Genomic DNA, 17,030 nt, shown 5'->3' with positions numbered 1-17,030 from the left:
ATTTTTACACAAAATAAGACCATTATTCTACTTGATTGTGTCCAAATAAGCATCGTCCCCTGAGAGTGTCTACTACTCAATTAGTTTACACATATTAGTTGGTGTTGTTTGTCAGTGTGAGTCTTTGAGATGCAAAGGTGAGGATGACAACTTTCATGAAAAAAAACCTCAAAGAAGAAGTGTATACAGGACAGGTTTATTTTAAATATCGCGTTGTACATGGAGCACCGTCTGTGAAAGAGGGATAGAGGGCGCAGTCTGGCAACCCTGCTCCTGTCAAAACCTCTGCTGAGCATGCTAGTTGCTGCTGGAAGTTTCGGCTAAACTAAGTTAGCGTCTCTGCTCCTGAAAGTAGCATTACTGCGAGCTAACCATGGCAGGAAAGAAGGCGTTAGTGATCCTGTCTAAAGGTGCAGAGGAGATGGAGACTGTCATTCCTGTGGACATCATGCGTAGAGCTGGGGTTTGTTGATTTGTTGTATGCTAGCAGTTAGCTTGCTAGCTAGGTAGCTTATAATAATAATGATAATAATAATAATGCTACAGGCAACATGCCTTGCTTGGTTTATAGTAATGCAACCCCATTCAGTCAGTGCACTACACTATCACGATTTTATTAGGCTATTTTATTTTGCTATTAGTTTATTTATTATCAGAAAACACAGTGTTGAGCATTTATCTCATTTGTAGGTTAAATAGTGTTGTTAACAGTTTTGACAGCCTTTACAATTAGTGCAGACCATGGCCAGGGCCATAGCTTTATATATAGGCCTACTGTCGATGGTGCAGACTCTGAGGGCAAGTTAAATGTCAAACTCTTTGCACTCCTCGGACATTTGATAGCCTTCAAAATAAAAGTCTCCATCAACCATAAACAGACAGGATGCCAAGTTGGGCCTTTTAGTTGTAGATGAAGTACTCAGACCTTTTAAAAGGTTGAGTTACCTCAACATTGTACTTAAGTACACGACTTGGGTGAAAGCATTAAGTAACATTTCACACATAGTGACTTTATGCTAATTATATCGTTTTTATTTTTGCCTAACCAAACGTGCAGATTGCAGTGACTGTTGCGGGCCTGACGGGCAAAGAGCCAGTACAGTGCAGCAGAAACGTCGTCATCTGTCCTGATGCCAGTCTGGAGGAGGCCATCGCACAGGTTGGGCTCAGCTTCTATCTACTAACACTATATTACATGCTTCACTTTATTATATTTTGTATTTTTATATGGATATATTTTCAGTTTGATCAGTTCCATTAATCAAAACATGATAAAAATATCCTTTTGAACTAACAGTATTAAGCATTATCATAAAAAAAGATCTTCATTTCATTAAATCTAATGTATGTATTGTCCTTTCTTTTTTACTGTCAATTTGTTTAATTATTGTTTGTATGCTTTGATATTTTCCATTGTCTGTACTATGTCGATTTCTATGCGCCAAACACCAAGGCAAGTTCATTGTAGGGGAAAACATACACAAATCCTTTTTTGCATTCTGAATAGTGTTCGACAATATCAAGCCATTACAGTTCATCTATATCATTGATGGTTTGTCTCTCAGGGTCCGTACGATGTGGTGCTACTTCCAGGGGGAATACCAGGGGCTCAGAATCTGGCTGAGGTGAGAAACACTCTGACTGCCTTTAGATCACAGTCTCTACATGTTTTGATCTTCTAAGGTAACAATCACATTTAGGGTTTTTCCATGGCCCGGTTCAGCCCATTGGTAGCCCAATGGTTGTCCCTTTTTTGTCATAAGGTAAAGTTGAGTTGAATAAAGAGTTCAAGATTCAATTGCCCTGAACTTTCACATATAAACTAACATTTAAAAATATTCAACACATTCACTCACCGGCCTCTATGAAGGTCTGTGTGGTTGTGCTTTGATCAGATTTGATTGACAACAACATACCAAATATTGTCAGATTCTGATTCTGATTTAGATAAATTCCAATCGGTACATGGAAGAATGTGACAACACCATGTAGGACCCCATTCGTTAATATAATACGATGATTAGTTGTTTTGAAGGTCTTACTAACATAACATAACATCATTTACATTTAAGTATAGAGTTACTGCTTCATGGACTGTTTTTGATGTCAATGGTTGTACATTCAGCTTTAGAATCTTTAACATATTGATAATATACTAACTCTAATAACTTATAATAATAATTTTCAGAAACTAAAACCTATAAAAGTCTGCAATTTCATCAAATGATTTGGATAGATTTGAATGTTTAATACATCTGTGGTTGTATTTAAAACAGATTTTTGAAACAATAAACAAGTTTATTTTTGTACTGTATGTGTTAAAATGTTATCATTGCCAGTTTGTTTGAATGATTGTATCATAGTCAGCAAATAAACTGCAATCACGTGGCATGCAAATAACTTCATCTGCATCTGTTTTCCATGCTGTCCTGCAGTCTCCTGCTGTGAAGGAGGTGCTAAAGGAACAAGATGGCAGAAAGGGTCTGATCGCAGCCATCTGTGCAGGTACAGTTTGTGAAAACAAATCCTAATTATTACACAGCACAAAGCTCAAGTACTAAGGCCTTTTATGGGTTAAAGTTTAAATTCGACATGATCCCCAATGCAAAACTCATGTTGCTGGCAAATAGAATTACATTCTTAGACAAACATTGTTTCAGTTTTTATATCTACATGGTGGTTTTCGGGTATCTTTCATTCACCAGATGTTCCCTTGAAAGAGTTTATCACTGTATTACATGTACAGTTAACGGATGACATGCTTCATTAATTGATGGCCTTTTTGAACGGAAGGTTGAGAGTTTGATTAATAACTGTCCCTGACTGAACCCAAAAGCCCTGACATTGTATTTGACAGTCTCTGTATGCAGAGAAAGGACACTCGAAGGACATATTGAATAAGGACGGGGAGCAGTGCGGCAAAGTGGATTGAAGGGTGTCCTAGAAAATGAGTGAAATCCTCACAGGAATATACAGTTTAATGAACCTGCCAGCAAGAGGGACAGTTGCAAGACTTATTATTCTGAACTTATATTTGTTACATGCATGTTCACAAAACATAATCATATTATTTTACATAGTTTCATCAGATAATAGAAAGATGGCTATTATCTTAAATCTCTCTACGTCTGCCTCGCTGTCTGACTCTGGTTCTCAGAAGGTCGCTCTCTCCCAGACTGGCATCCTCTGGGTGGGGGCTTTTTTGTAACAGGAGTAAGCTAGGCTTTACCTGGCATCCTGCTGTTCTGCCAGGGGAAAATGTAATGTTTAGACTGCATGGGAAGGCAGCCAAGGAGCACAATCAATAACTTTCTATTTATTAACAGTTTTTGGATGAGCTCACTGCAGTGGTAGGACATTGCCAAAGTTAATGCAGCAGCAGTCAATGTCTTCAGCCTCTCCTCTTTTCTCTCATTTCAATATGCTGCAGAATCTTTGGCGAGGCTGAAACTGTAGGTTTAATGAGTTTATTCTTAGAAACAATGGCACAGTTGAGGACACTTTTTTAGGACAGAATGTTCTGACTGCAATGCCTTATGTTAAGTGCTGCATTTTCTGTATTTGGATTTTTTGTTTAGCTCGAGGGAAGTGATTCGATGATTCAGTGTATTTATTTTTAGCTGCATAACATAGTAGTAAGCAAAAGAAGTGTCAACGTATCACAGGAAGCAGTTGAAATAACCTAAAACATCTTTGCCCTTCTGTAGGTCCCACTGCTCTTCTGGCACATGGCATTGGCTACGGCAGCACAGTCACCACACATCCTGCCATGAAGGAGAAGATGATGGTTGGAGGTAAAAATCAAACACTTCATGCAAACAAACATGTGTAAAAATGTGTTTAATGTACAGCTGGTGGCTCAAACATTTGCAGCTCTAACTCACTAAAGGAGGAATTGTAATTATTTGTAAAGGGCAGCAGATGGTGCTGTATTCGTTATTTTTCAACTATAGAACATCATGTCACTATGCAGAGAAGAGCACACCACACAGGTGAAGGCAGATGCATGAATTTGACAGAACATACTAGAATTGGGTCAGTTCAAATTGTGATAGATTATCTCTACGTAAGTGCTTATACTACACTGGGATGTCTGAAGGGTGGCTATCAGTCTGTTGACGAAAGCTCTTATGTTGTGATTATTCTTATGGTATTGCTCTTTGTCTTTTTTTAGACCACTATAAATATTCAGAGGCTCGAGTACAGAAGGATGGACATTACATCACCAGCCGTGGGCCAGGAACCAGTTTCGAGTTTGCCCTGACGATTGTAGAGGAACTTCTGGGGGCTGAGGTTGCAGCTCAAGTCAAGGCTCCTCTTGTTATGAAAGACTGACTGTAGCCATGTACACTTTACATCCTGCAAGCAAGCAGCACTGCCCACTACAGAAGTCTTTCACTACTGAGACAGCTAATCCAATGTTGCTGGCACAAAGTCACTAGTGACAAATCATGCTCCCTTAGGGACAAAAGGATGTTTCTGTTCTGACAGGTTATTGTCTTTCTCTGTCTTTCGTGGTTGGCAATGAAAGGCATCCATTTGTTATTTAACAAATAAATAGTCTACTCAGCTGGAATCACAGCTTAAAACATATATTACATTTGCCCTCTAATTGATCATTATTCTTGACTACTTTTATTGTTTCCCTTTACATTAAAAACATAAATGTGACAAACATGGGTCTGTCTTATTTGCGGTAGGCTATATTAATACTGGAGGTCGCTGCGTCTCTTGTTTTCACATGTCTGTAGTTGTTGACACCTAAATATAGGCTGCATCAAAATGTATTGTGAGAGCAGCACTGCTCAAAACGCGGGAAGCAGAATCCAAATAGATTGGCAGGTGGTCTGGCCAATGAGAAGCCAGGAACCGTCTGCTGTTGTATTCTAACGATTCTAACTGAGCAATGGGCTCGCGACCGCAGCCAGCAGGGCGGGGCTACGTTGCAGCGCGTGGTAGTCAGCCAGAGCAACACAATCCACAGAGAGAGAGAGAGAGACTGATTTCGGCAAAGGTAAGAACATTTGCTGCCGCTGTATGGATTATGTATACTTTGACAACAATAACGTTCTTACGAAATGGGTTTACTGGCACTTAATAGCACTTAATAGCACTTATGTTGCCAATGTATGTTTGCAAAGCGGTTTTACGCAACGTTAATCACGGTAACTAGCTACTAAGGGTGTCAAAATGAACATTGTAACGTTGTCGGCAGTTAATAACACAACAGCAACCCAGGCACACGTTACCATTAAAGAAGCAGGTGTTTGTGATTAGGAGTCATTTTGTATTATACGTGATTAGCGAGCGTACTAAGTGTTCTGAATGGTGAGCTTCAAGTTCGCTGCAATCCATGGCAAAATGTATTGACATTATGTCTCAATTCTCCCGGGTGGAGTAACGTTTGTCTGAGGTAACGTTCACTAATCACACCTTATTAGAATTCAAATACGTTCAGGTTAAGCACTGCTAAGGAAAGTCCGAGAAACGCGGCGTTGCGCAGATGTGACCCGACATGGAGACGTCAGGTCCAGAAGCTCTCCATCCTCAGCAGCAGTCAGGCTGTGCTGCATGCACACACTGAAGCTAACACAGTGCGGCAGAGCCAGGTTAATTCCTCCATCAGTCCGTTGTCAAACAAAATGAACTAAATTACAACAAGAAAGAATTTGCCTGCATACATTGTGTTAAAAAGAGCCCCATTACAATTTCATAATGTTGAATTGATTGACACGTTACAAAAGCTGTCATTATTTGGATGACCTCTCATAATAGACAGTCGTGTTTCTCATTGATCTGAACGGGACATATCATTGGGACACCTTCATTAACAAGCGGCCCGTCAAGGTTATGCGATAATGTGCGTTTTCAGCACTTAAAACAGGAAGTACCAGAGGTGTTACCGTCACCCCTTCCACTTTACAGAAAGGAAACGCATAACAAGTTCATTTCTGGTTTTCACTGCGTTTTCAATTGCTGGGAAACCGCCTCTTAGTCATCCTTAGCAAAACATGCAGTTCCACAGCAAGGCAGGGGTCATCTAAATAAAAAGGCTACTTAAATGGCTTTTTCACCCACCATTGTATAACCAAGTGAGCCAAAAAAAGACAGCCATGATCTGTTTCCATTACTGTGCACCAAGAGAGCATTGTTTACTGTCCAAATCGCATTACATCAAAACCCACATTTTCTAAATCACGATTGTGTGCCTGTATATGACTGTTATCGCTGGGCACTCTTTGAAAAGCTTTAGGCTAGTTGTTAGTCCTCTTCAAAATGTTAGACAGGGCTAACCCTAACATGACATGCTTGTCATGTTGTGGCAACATGACTACATTGTTTGCCTGAGCTTATGTTTCATTTCTGTAGAACTAATGGTTTCCATTCCCTGAAAGACACACATCAATGTGTAAATAGTGTCCTGATGACATGTTTAATAGCACAGGCTCATTAATGCTATGTTTTTCAGTCAGATATTTCTGGAACGCTAAAATGTTTGCGCTGTTGCACATAACATGTTAGAATGATTCTGCTTGAGCAGCTGTACAGTAAAGAGCTTGAGGCTTGACTCCCTATTTCTGGATGGGGCAGAGGAGGTAGTGGTGGGGGGAGGGGGGAGGCTGAAGTCACTGTGACTGAGTCATTGGTTTAACTAATGATGCAATTAGAGAGCTGCACTTTGCATCTCCTGATTACATCCCCTTCTTGCATCGGCCTGCAGACAATAAAGACTGAATTTGCTGCCCGAGTTGGTTGAGCAGATCACAGAAGGTACAGACAGTTGGTTAGAGATTGGGATTTCTTCAAACATCAAAACAAATGGTGTCATCAGCAACATATGGATAGATGTGTTGATATCTGGAATCTGAATTATAGCTCTTGGTGGTGGTAACATTTAGGGTTCACTATACAGTAAGTCAGTGATTCCTATACAGGAATAACATTTAGCAAAATTGGGCTGTGAAGTTTCCCTGGTTATTTTTTTTAACACATTTACATCTACCAAAGTCTCTAATCAAGTCACAACAAAACGACTACACACATTGTGAATTATTCTGTTCTATTTTTGTTTTGCTGCCTATTTTATTTAAGTAGACTACTTTTAAAACTGATCAGCAAGAGTGTGTTCTGTTTTGAGCAATCCTTTTACCCCAACTACTTACTCTAAAGTCTTTGTTGCCATGAACATGGTTTGGGAAACAGCTCTTATGGCAGCTATGCAAAGTGCATCTACCCTTTGTTTGTTAATTGCAATTGCATAGATGCTCTAAGACTTGTATCGAGAACATTTACAAATGCAAAGGTTAATTAGAATTACTAAGCGATGCTGTCTGAAGTTATCACACTCTTTTTAGGTTGTATGCTGAGGGCAGCCCTTGTAATTAGTGTTTCTAAAAACAAAAGGAATTTCCTGGCTCCATATGGGAAGTCACTTTAAATCGTATTAAATGTATAACTATAAATGTAATTGTATATATTTGTGATACTTAACCAGATCTATATTTTAGAGTGACCAATTACATCACATTGCTAGTCACTACTTCCTGCATTTTATTCAGTTTGTCCTCAAGTCAGGTACGATTAGCAGATGTTAGTCTGATCTGAGGTACAAAAGAGGATCCTAAGCAAAGATAGGAAGATCATTACCTTCCTCCGCTTGTTTGTTGGACTGTTCTGTATTTTATTGTCTGCTGTATGTTAAGGTGAGCAAATACACAGAAGTGCAGATGCTGTGCAGTCCCATGAGGATCTGCTTTTCTGCAGCATCAACTCTTTGCTGTAGTTCCTCCATTCCTGTCAGAACCGGTAATCATTCATACCCTTTATGTCAAGAAGAATAGATACACTTGGGATCCACACATTTTTCTTATGCCTCAATGCATTGTGTTTTCGAGTTGTCCCTCAGTACACTATGCACATCAGGTTGTTTGTCCCTTCTTGTGAACATGATATCTTGGGAAGGCGCTTAGGGACAACAAAACTAGGAAATGAGCATAAACGTCCTTCTGGACTCAAGGTTAAACAGATAAGAATTTGGTGAATAAAGGTCAAGGTCCAAGTGACCTTGCAAAACAACATTTCTGTCCCCATCTCATATTAATGAATATGCAAATATGGTCTTTTCATAAAGGAAAGACATGGATGTAAACTGTAACTTGACTGGTTGGTTGAGGCATACAACTATGAGGTAGTAATTCTTCTTTTAAAGCTGAAAACTGTATTTGCGACGTTCCTAGTCTTCAAACATACTCCATCACCTTTTTGTGGGATATCTGGGTATGGATTATTATATTACAAATCAATTATTTTAAATATTTTTGCAGTGTATCTTGTTTATATTTCTATGGCACAACCACTATCGTATATAATCTCTAGCCTTTAGAAATGACGCAAGCTCAGGCCTTTCTGTTCCATGTCTTTAGATTATCTGACTGTGTATTGAGATAAATGTCTTGAAATAGCCGTAGCATGGCCTCATCACGTTTTTTTTGTACTCGTGAATCCTGCTTCTTGAAACTCGACTGGGTCAGACAGGAGCTGCTTCAGGGGCCTATACTACGAAGCTGGTTCAACCTAACCTGGATATGTTTGAGTTAGCCGGTTGGCCTAATCCAAAACATACGCGCTCTCGCTAAACTGTACTACGACGCGGGTTATCAAGTGGATCGCTCAAGCCAGCCGTGTCCTATCTAGTTAGGTGCGCGTTCACATGAAAGGGGTGGTATTTGGAGCATTCGACCAATCACAAACATGGAGAAGCGTACTGACAGCGCAGCGTCATACTTCCTGAATGAAAAGTCAACTTTAATACTAGTCAAAAATGAAGAAGTTAAACTTTAAACATCCATGACTTAAACACTTGATCCAGGATCAAAGCCTCAGAGCTGCACCTGCAAGGTGAATACAGCTGGCAAAAGAAAAAGTGTTTGAATGCGTACATTAACAGGTTTATGATATCACTGCCCCGTCTAAAACACGATCTGACTTTAATTACATTTGTCTCGAGTGTTTCGTCAACTTAATGTGTTGCTTAAAATAATACTTCTGCATACAGTATGTGACACTGTGAGTGTTGCACGGCCAGATACGGCTCAGCTGACTCAGATAAGGAGATATATGATTATTATGAAGTGATATGCCGCGGACTGTACTTAATGTACTCTGATCCGGTTACTTATGTTGTGGCCGATATTTAAGTAAGCTTTCTTAACGCTAATGTTATAATAGTCAGATTGCTCTGAAGATGGAGGTGATATTCTATTAATGTTCACGTTCACACAGTCGGTGATTTTTGCCGGCCGTCTTTCCTGCAACGGCAGCTTTTCTGTATTTCCTTTCTCCTGTAATATGACTTGATCGCTTTAAACTCCGCACACTGAGCTCTGATTGGTCAGCAGGCAGTGCTTTCACTGAGTTGAGCTCTTAGCCTGCAACCTAACCTGGTCCCGACCAGGTTAGCTGCTTAGCATATATTACCATGGAGATCTAGCCTGCTAAAAAGAGAACCAGCTTCGGATGACCGGAAAGCCGGAGTTTTCCCTGAATTTAGCCGGCTAAGCGAAAATCCTGCTTCGCAGTATACCCCCCAGGAGTGTGTGGATGTTTGTGTTTCACAAGAAGTTACAGACTCATTCCTAAGAGCCTGTAATTTGGTTTACTTAATGCCTGTCGCTTGCTCTCTTCTTTCTGGTTGTCCCGGGGAGACGTAGTACTTACAGCCCAATGGCCTTTGCCTCAGCAATACCCAAAGGACACTGAGTCAGCTCTGAAAAGCTAGCTAGTTCTGTTCTCTCTTTTATGCTATGTCTTTATTATTAAACAAGAAGATTATAAATAACACAGTATAAGCAAGAATTGCAAAAAAAGAAATCAAATTAATTGTGTTATTGAAATGATACCAACTGTATCACTCAGATTTGTTTCATTACAAGTGAATGAGTGTGTGTGTGTTTTCATGTCTTCTAAATCAATTACAATGACAAGAACATGATAACTAACTTTATGCAAATATAAGAGAAGTTATGTTTATTAAGGGGGTAGACTTCCTATTTCAAAAAATTATTTAACCTTGAGGTAGAAGTGACACTGCGCGAAGATGCTTTTGAGGATTTACCTGCTGTAGAAAAAAATGATGTATTATTAGAATTAAGAAATATTTGAGTAGAAGGACATTCTCATCTCCTGGAGTGATTTCAGACTCTTGGCAAAGTAGTGATTAATGATAAAGCAGTGCACCAAATCTACTTTGATGAAACATTACTCAAAATAGAGTAGAGGGCAAGCAACAGTTAAATAATTGTTATCAAATGCTTGGATAGCGTTAATTTCTGTGGCACTTTGATTCTTGCTGTCAGTAGATCTCTTTAATTGAAATGCAGGTATGCTACATTTAACAAAGTATCTGAAATGGCTCAGGCTTTTTATAGCTCTGATATCTGATGCTGCAGGTTGGCCCGCGCCATTTCAGATAGTGTTCATTATCCTTCTGAACACACCATGACCTTGATCAGAGATTGACACACATTGTTGTGAAATTACATTTTGGTATGTTATTTCATACGATATTTGTCCATGGCAACAGGAAGGGTTAACTTCAGTGGCGAGCCGTGACTTTTATACCTAGACCCTCTGACCTTTGTACTGTCATTTGACATTACTCTCTCATTGAGTTACTGTCGCGGGCCCTCTGTGAATTTACAGCAGGACCACCAATCAACTATCTTCACCTCGCAGAGACAAGCTTCTTTCTATCTGTCTTGTCTTTTATCTGGACCCTGAGTCTGTAATAAAGTTTTCATTTCATTTTCATTTTCATGTAACCCTTCACATTCAAACAGAAACTGAACAGGCAGATTCGAAGGATTTATTTCTTTGGAAATGTTATTTTAAATACAATTAAATCAAGTTATTTTGGTAAAACTAATGAAAAATATAACGTTTTTAAATATTATTTTGTAGAATATGTTAGGCCCTCAGAGAGGGCCTAGAGGGCCCTGACAGCTCGCCACTGGTTAACTTAAATGGCTTGGATGTTTCTGAATTTTGCCAGATGGTGTTGAAGAGGGCAAACACCGATGCACCTGGCATGATCGCAGGAGGAACACTGTTCCCTTATGCAGCTGTCTGGCAAAGCTCCAAAGTTTCACGCACAATATACAATCCTTGCATTAGGCTTACGTACCAGAGAGCTAACCCTCCCGCCATCCAGCATAAACATGGAGTCATTTGTAGGGCATATTGGAGTGGGTTTGGGAGTGGGTTTAGGGTTGTGTTTGGAATTACGGAAACAGTTGTTGGTATAGTTATGTGCATTTTTTTAATACATGTTGGCCCCTTTTTACAGATGGTGAAAAATAAGTCACCTAATTAATTACAAAATAACATATTTGATAACAGATCTTTAGTTATGGATATAATGGCTAAAAGAGTCTGGTTAGATCAGAATATTGCATAGCTTTTTGGGTTATGCAGCCTTTTAAACCAGAGAATGACACTTATTTTATATTACGATATGCAAAATGCAGTGTGAGAAAAAGTTTTTAGAGAGTACTTGTCCATGGACAAGTGAGTTTGGCAATTTACTTGTCCGAATACATTTTTCACTTGTCCAGAATTGACAAAAATTGGGGCCACTGGAATCTTCTTCCTCATCGTATTTTTTACATTTTCCCACAGTTTTTACAACACCGCTAACGTAAGTGAGCGGTAACATTTTACTGCATCACACATAGGGTTGGGTATCGTTTGGATTTTAACGATTCCGGTTCTGCTTTTCGATTCTGGTTATTTTCGGTTCTCGATTCCGGTTCTTGGAGAGGGTAAATCAGTCCCATGACAAACTGGGAGAAAAATATATTTATGAAAACATTAAGTCAAATCTCTATTCCTATTTACAAATCACTTCATACTGTTGAATTTCTTACGGTTATTGAATACAATTATATAAAAATAATCTCTGCATTGTTTAGTTAGTTCTAAGTGGTGCAGTTTGAGAATGTACAAAGACTCCAGCTCATTAAAAACTCGACTACTTACGAATACCAAAAGGAGGGAACACGTTAGTCCTGTCTTAGCTACTCTACACTGGCTTCCTGTAACTTTTAGAATTGATTTTAAGGTACTTCTCCTCATATACAAGGCTCTAAAAATGGACAAGGACCCAGCTACATTGCTGACTCTCTAATGAACTACACACCTGCCAGAACACTGCGATCATCAGATGCAGGTCTATTAGAGGTCACCAGAAAGAGTCATAAGAAGATCGGTGATGCAGCCTTTGTAAACTACGCCCCAAAACTGTGGAACATGTTACCCAACAATATTAGGGAAGCCAATACATTAGGCATTTTTAAAAGGCAGCTTAAAACCTATCTCTTTACCAAAGCATTTTACTGATTTTACACTATTATACTGCACTATTCTCTGTGATTGACATTGCACTATTTCTCTGTTTTATTCCCCATGTTTTTATTTTTAATTATTTTATCCCACTTTATGCTTTGCTCTTGCTGCTTGTTTTACACAGATGTTATGTCTTATTTTTTACTGATGTAAAGCACTTTGAACTGAAATCCCCTGTATGAAAGGTGCTATACAAATAAAGTTATTATTATTATTATATTTATAGCCTATAGGCCTAGCGCTTTTCTACAACTCAAAGACACTTGCACGCTTACACATGTCCTGCAATACACATGCTGCAGCTGCCCAGCTACTCACTGTTTGTAAAAGTTAATAAATAGTATAAATAGCATTTCAATAATGTACTTTCTATACCCTGCTTCATAAACAATACTGACATCCCTGCTCCTCCGAGTCTGGGGGTCCGGGGATGTGAGGACAGCGCGAGGACACAGACAGGGAGGCTGCTTCACTTCATAAAGGAAATGGTGGTCAATATTAACAACACAGGAGCTAAAACGCTTAATAACCTTCATTATGTGTTAGAGAAAGAACATAAGAAAGTTTGACAAAGATGAGGCTGTTAACGGGCAGCGGATCTGCTGTGTGTAGAAAGAGAGAGACGCTGAGCGGCACCATGCAGCGATCAGCGGATACGGAGCATAGAGAGAGAGCTGCAGTCCGCGGGGCTCGGCCTCCTGTCCTCACAACTCTTATTAATCCCGGTACCGGACAATTGTTATTTGTTCCTACTCGGAACCGAGTTTTGCTTCCCAACCCTGCCACGGTGCTACACTTCCCGCCCCGCCCCGTCTAACTGTACAGAAAGCGGCGAGATGCATTTCCTTAGGAATCGACAAGCAGAACCGAAACTAACATTTCTAAACGAACAATGGCGGACACGGACAATTTGCGAATGAGTTCTGCCTTTTGTAAACTGAATGTATCAATAATTTGTCAATAAATCGGGGCGAAAAACGTCACTTGTCCGCCGGACAAGTCAATTGAAAGATCTACTTGTCCGATATTGTAAATAACACGTCCCGGACGGTGGGACGTGTACTTTTTCGCACACTGAAAATGTAAGACAAAATCTAGTCGATATAATGTATGTATCGATATAATATTGCTATATTGCCCAGTCTTACACCCAGCTTAATTTGACCCATTTTATACAAGGCAATTCTTTAGTTGTAGCTTTTCTTCGGGGGGAGAATGGAATAGACTCTGAGACGTTTGCCTTCAACTGTCAGAAACTCACAGATAGCTGTAGATATTGTGGTTGTGGGAAAGAGCTCTTGCCATGGCCCCATCAGACTGACTGGCAGACGCACTGCCATGTTTGGTGTCATGATTGGAGAGGAACGAGCTGTGGAGCTGTAGTCTGGCAGGAAGCAGAAGTTGGAGATGCCGTGTCTGAGCTTGAGCTCACAGAGAAAGGCCAGGGACAGTGGTGCGCAACAGTGAAGCTGTAGCTGTCCCCCTAGGCTTTGGACAAAACACGCACACACACACACACACACACACACACACACACACACACACACACACACACACACACACACACACACACACACACACACACACACACACACACGCTCAAAAGGTGAGGCAAATCCATCCATACAGATCTGAAGGAAACTGATCCAAACACCACCACACTGATAACAAACCAAAGAGAGAGAGATAACCTCTAAGAATATAATTTATTGGAAGAAAAAATTCCTTGAAATCACTTGCCACAAACTAGGCATAGAATGCACAATGTTTCATCTTTCATTACCATCATGTAATTCAATTCAAAATCAAACAACTTTAATAAAAATGTTGGCCAAAAGCCCAATCTTATTTCCAGTACTGCATGATTTGTGATAAACTATAGTGTTCTTGGCTGACAGTCTAAACATGTAAGTTCAACCTTCCTGTGCTACACCTCTTCATTCTCTTACCAAATCATTACTCCAAGCCAACTCATTGCTGATACTGCTAATGCAGAATATATATGGCCATATAGTCACAACACAAGATGCAACGTGGGCTGTATTCCTCGAAAGCGAAGCAATACAAATACCCAATTTGAATGAATCTGAACCTTCCTGCACTTATCGTCAACCTTTTCAATAGCAGTAAGGTGACATAAATCTATCCTAGTGGTTTCATAGCCAAATGATTTGTGGTATCAATATATTTAATTGTTATAAGCTCATTCGGGTCAGTTTTACAGACGTAGAACTTTTAAATTGAAGATGGGAATTGATGATGGCATGGCAATACGATTACCATCTTAAATTTCACCTTTTTAACAATTAAACCTAGGCTATATCAAGAAAATTAAAATAGGGCAGCATATGCATTAATGCATGCATCTACAGTAGTATGTGTTATGTAACAAGTTATTGATTTTCGTATGGATGTAATCCTCTCGCTTGACCCCCTTCATGTGAAGGTGAGAGTGCACTGCCAGTAAGCAGACCTGGTAGGGATTATATGTCATGCTCAAAGACACACGGTGAGACTAAGAACCAGATCTATGTCTTTGGGTGCATAGAGATGACATACTGTGCAGTAGGGATGTCCCGATCACCTTTTTTTGCTCCCGATCCGATTCCGATCATTTGATTTTGACAATCTGCCGATACCGATTTTTCCCAATCCGATCTTTATGCAATGCATTAAGAGAAGAAAAAGGTAACAGATAACGGCTGGTCATCCAACGCGATGAATTCAGCTATCTTGGCTGTTATTGTGTTGGCCTTTTCACTGTTCTGGGGCAGTTTCTCTTTCCTTTTAAAAGTCTCTGAAAGTGTCGGTTGTTTCAGTGCCGTTACCTGAGTGGCCGCTGTGTACTCGCCGTGTTGTTGTTTGTTTCTCAGGTAGCGTATTAGATTGGTCGTGTTGAACGTAGCTCTGTTCTTTCCACCACGCGGAACCTCCGCCTTGCAAACATTGCATCTGGCTGTTACACTGCCTTCGCTTTCAATTTTATAATACTTCCAAACTCCTGACATTTTCTCTGTCCCAACTCCCGAGTCACCAGCTGAACGTAGCCTCTCGTTAGCTTACTGCTACCATTAGACACTGCGCCCTGCCCACTCTGTTGCCAGATTATGAAAACAAGCCCAAAGAAAGCAACACATACATGATGTTGTGTAATTTTAAACCAAAACTAAGTCCTCAGGATGACTTTAAGACGTGAACATGGTCATTTTTGTTTTGTAACATTAAATAATAAAAAGAAAAAATAGAAAAAAATAAAAAATAAATCCCGATCCCCGATTTTTTAAAAATCAGGTGATCGGCTCCGATCCCCGATCACGTGATCGGATCGGGACATCTCTACTGTGCAGTGTAGTTTTACCTTTTGCCATAATGGGGAATATGATTTATGAGTGTTTGCATAGAGCTTTGGGACGTGTCCACTTGCTATGCAGCCAATCAACTTTGAGCCACTTTCAATGGAAACCACAAATCCAACAGTGCAAGAAAGGAGTGTCTTGTCATTGAATTTAAAATGAACACATACTTCTGGTCCACTCTACGTTTCACACAGTTAACAGCTTACTTCATTGAATACATGCTTACTCGAATGCTGACAGTGCAAAGGGGGGTGTGTTTGTGTGGCGGAAAGAGGGAGGGGCATTTCCTTTAATGCATCTGCTCTGCTCAGTGACTCTCCAAGCTCACACATTTATTCTGTCTCTTCTCTCCCGTCTCTTTCTTTCTGCTTGTTTCCCGTCCCTGTTCTGGCCGTCTCTTGTCACTTTTTCTTCTTTCTTTCCTGCATTTCTGTCTTTCTCATGTCTGACATAGATGCTCCTCTCACTCAGACGCACACACTCGTAGTCACACAGGACCTAACATTCACCAGTCTTGTATCATTCTTCCTCTCTGCTCACTCTTGGATGACTGCTGGTCCTCCATCATAGCTACTACTGTATTCTGCATTTACTCCCCAGTTGTGCTCACTGCGTCAGGAATCAGCAGCAGACTGAGGTGGGTGTGTGTTTATCTCAGGGTCTGAAGCTACATGTCTTTGGTATCTCCCTCTCTCTCACCCCTTTCTTCTCCTGCCTCTGCTTACTTCGCGGTGCTACTGCGAGTCATGCTTTCTATTCCTCCAGTTGAGCAAATGCCATACTGTATGCAGCAGAATTTAACATTGTCACTCACTATGCTAGCGTGATAGCATTTATACCACTCCAGATCTCTCAGAGCTGTCAGTGCGGTTTCTGCATTGAAAACAGTCTTTGCATACCTTATTACACTGGCATGTATTTTGCTCTCTCTCTTCTGCCTCTCCTCTGTCTGAATGTCTGTCATGTTTTATGCATGCTCTATCCTTTTGAATTCTTGCCAAAGACTTGGCCAGGCTGTAGGATTTATAAAGAACCACCGTAAAAAAAAATCGGGGTGAAAGACTTGTGCAGAAATACACATGCGCATTCACACAGGATGTTCGATTCATTTTCACCTTACCTGCCCCACTGCTGCAGTTCCAATCGTTGCAGTTAACACAGCCACAATGTGTTACTGTGTCATTTTAAAAGAGTGTTTGTGTGTGGGTGTTCATGCTGAGGCTGGTTCTTGTGGGTCAGTATCTCAGCGTGTTTGTGTGTGTGTTTGTGTGT

The 17,030-nt window shown here is 40.2% G+C and overlaps 2 protein-coding genes across 7 annotated transcripts in view; both read left to right on the top strand.

Annotated features, from left to right (window-relative positions):
* Positions 1-250: 250 nt before the first annotated feature.
* Positions 251-4,675, top strand: park7 (parkinson protein 7). The gene is made up of 6 exons (XM_034083112.2): positions 251-463; positions 1,058-1,159; positions 1,566-1,625; positions 2,436-2,505; positions 3,708-3,794; positions 4,175-4,675. Exons 1-6 carry the CDS (start codon positions 374-376, stop codon positions 4,333-4,335), a joined length of 570 nt encoding a protein of 189 aa, XP_033939003.1. The 5' UTR covers positions 251-373; the 3' UTR covers positions 4,336-4,675.
* Positions 4,676-4,931: 256 nt separating this feature from the next.
* kcnab2a (potassium voltage-gated channel subfamily A regulatory beta subunit 2a) overlaps positions 4,932-17,030 on the top strand; it is a 93,804-nt gene continuing 81,705 nt past the window's right edge. For 2 of the 6 annotated variants that reach the window (XM_071203112.1, XM_071203111.1), the window contains exon 1: positions 4,932-5,014. The gene's annotated coding sequence lies outside the window, so the exon portion shown is untranslated. Of the gene's footprint in view, positions 5,015-16,129; positions 16,396-17,030 lie in introns of those variants that run through there. The other 4 variants (XM_071203114.1, XM_034083851.2, XM_034083848.2 and 1 more) reach the window with 3 other exon arrangements.

The sequence above is a fragment of the Pseudochaenichthys georgianus genome, chromosome 5 (genome assembly GCF_902827115.2).
Source record: "Pseudochaenichthys georgianus chromosome 5, fPseGeo1.2, whole genome shotgun sequence".
Taxonomy (NCBI): domain Eukaryota; kingdom Metazoa; phylum Chordata; class Actinopteri; order Perciformes; family Channichthyidae; genus Pseudochaenichthys; species Pseudochaenichthys georgianus.
This window is presented reverse-complemented; position numbering and strand designations above follow the sequence as displayed.

Excerpts from the sequence above, each read along its gene's own strand:
- park7 (XM_034083112.2), top strand. The coding sequence starts at position 374 with ATGGCAGGAAAGAAGGCGTTAGTGATCCTGTCTAAAGGTGCAGAGGAG. Across the intron at positions 2,506-3,707 it reads GATCGCAGCCATCTGTGCAG|GTCCCACTGCTCTTCTGGCA; the intron begins GTACAGTTTGTG and ends GCCCTTCTGTAG. Across the intron at positions 3,795-4,174 it reads GGAGAAGATGATGGTTGGAG|ACCACTATAAATATTCAGAG; the intron begins GTAAAAATCAAA and ends GTCTTTTTTTAG.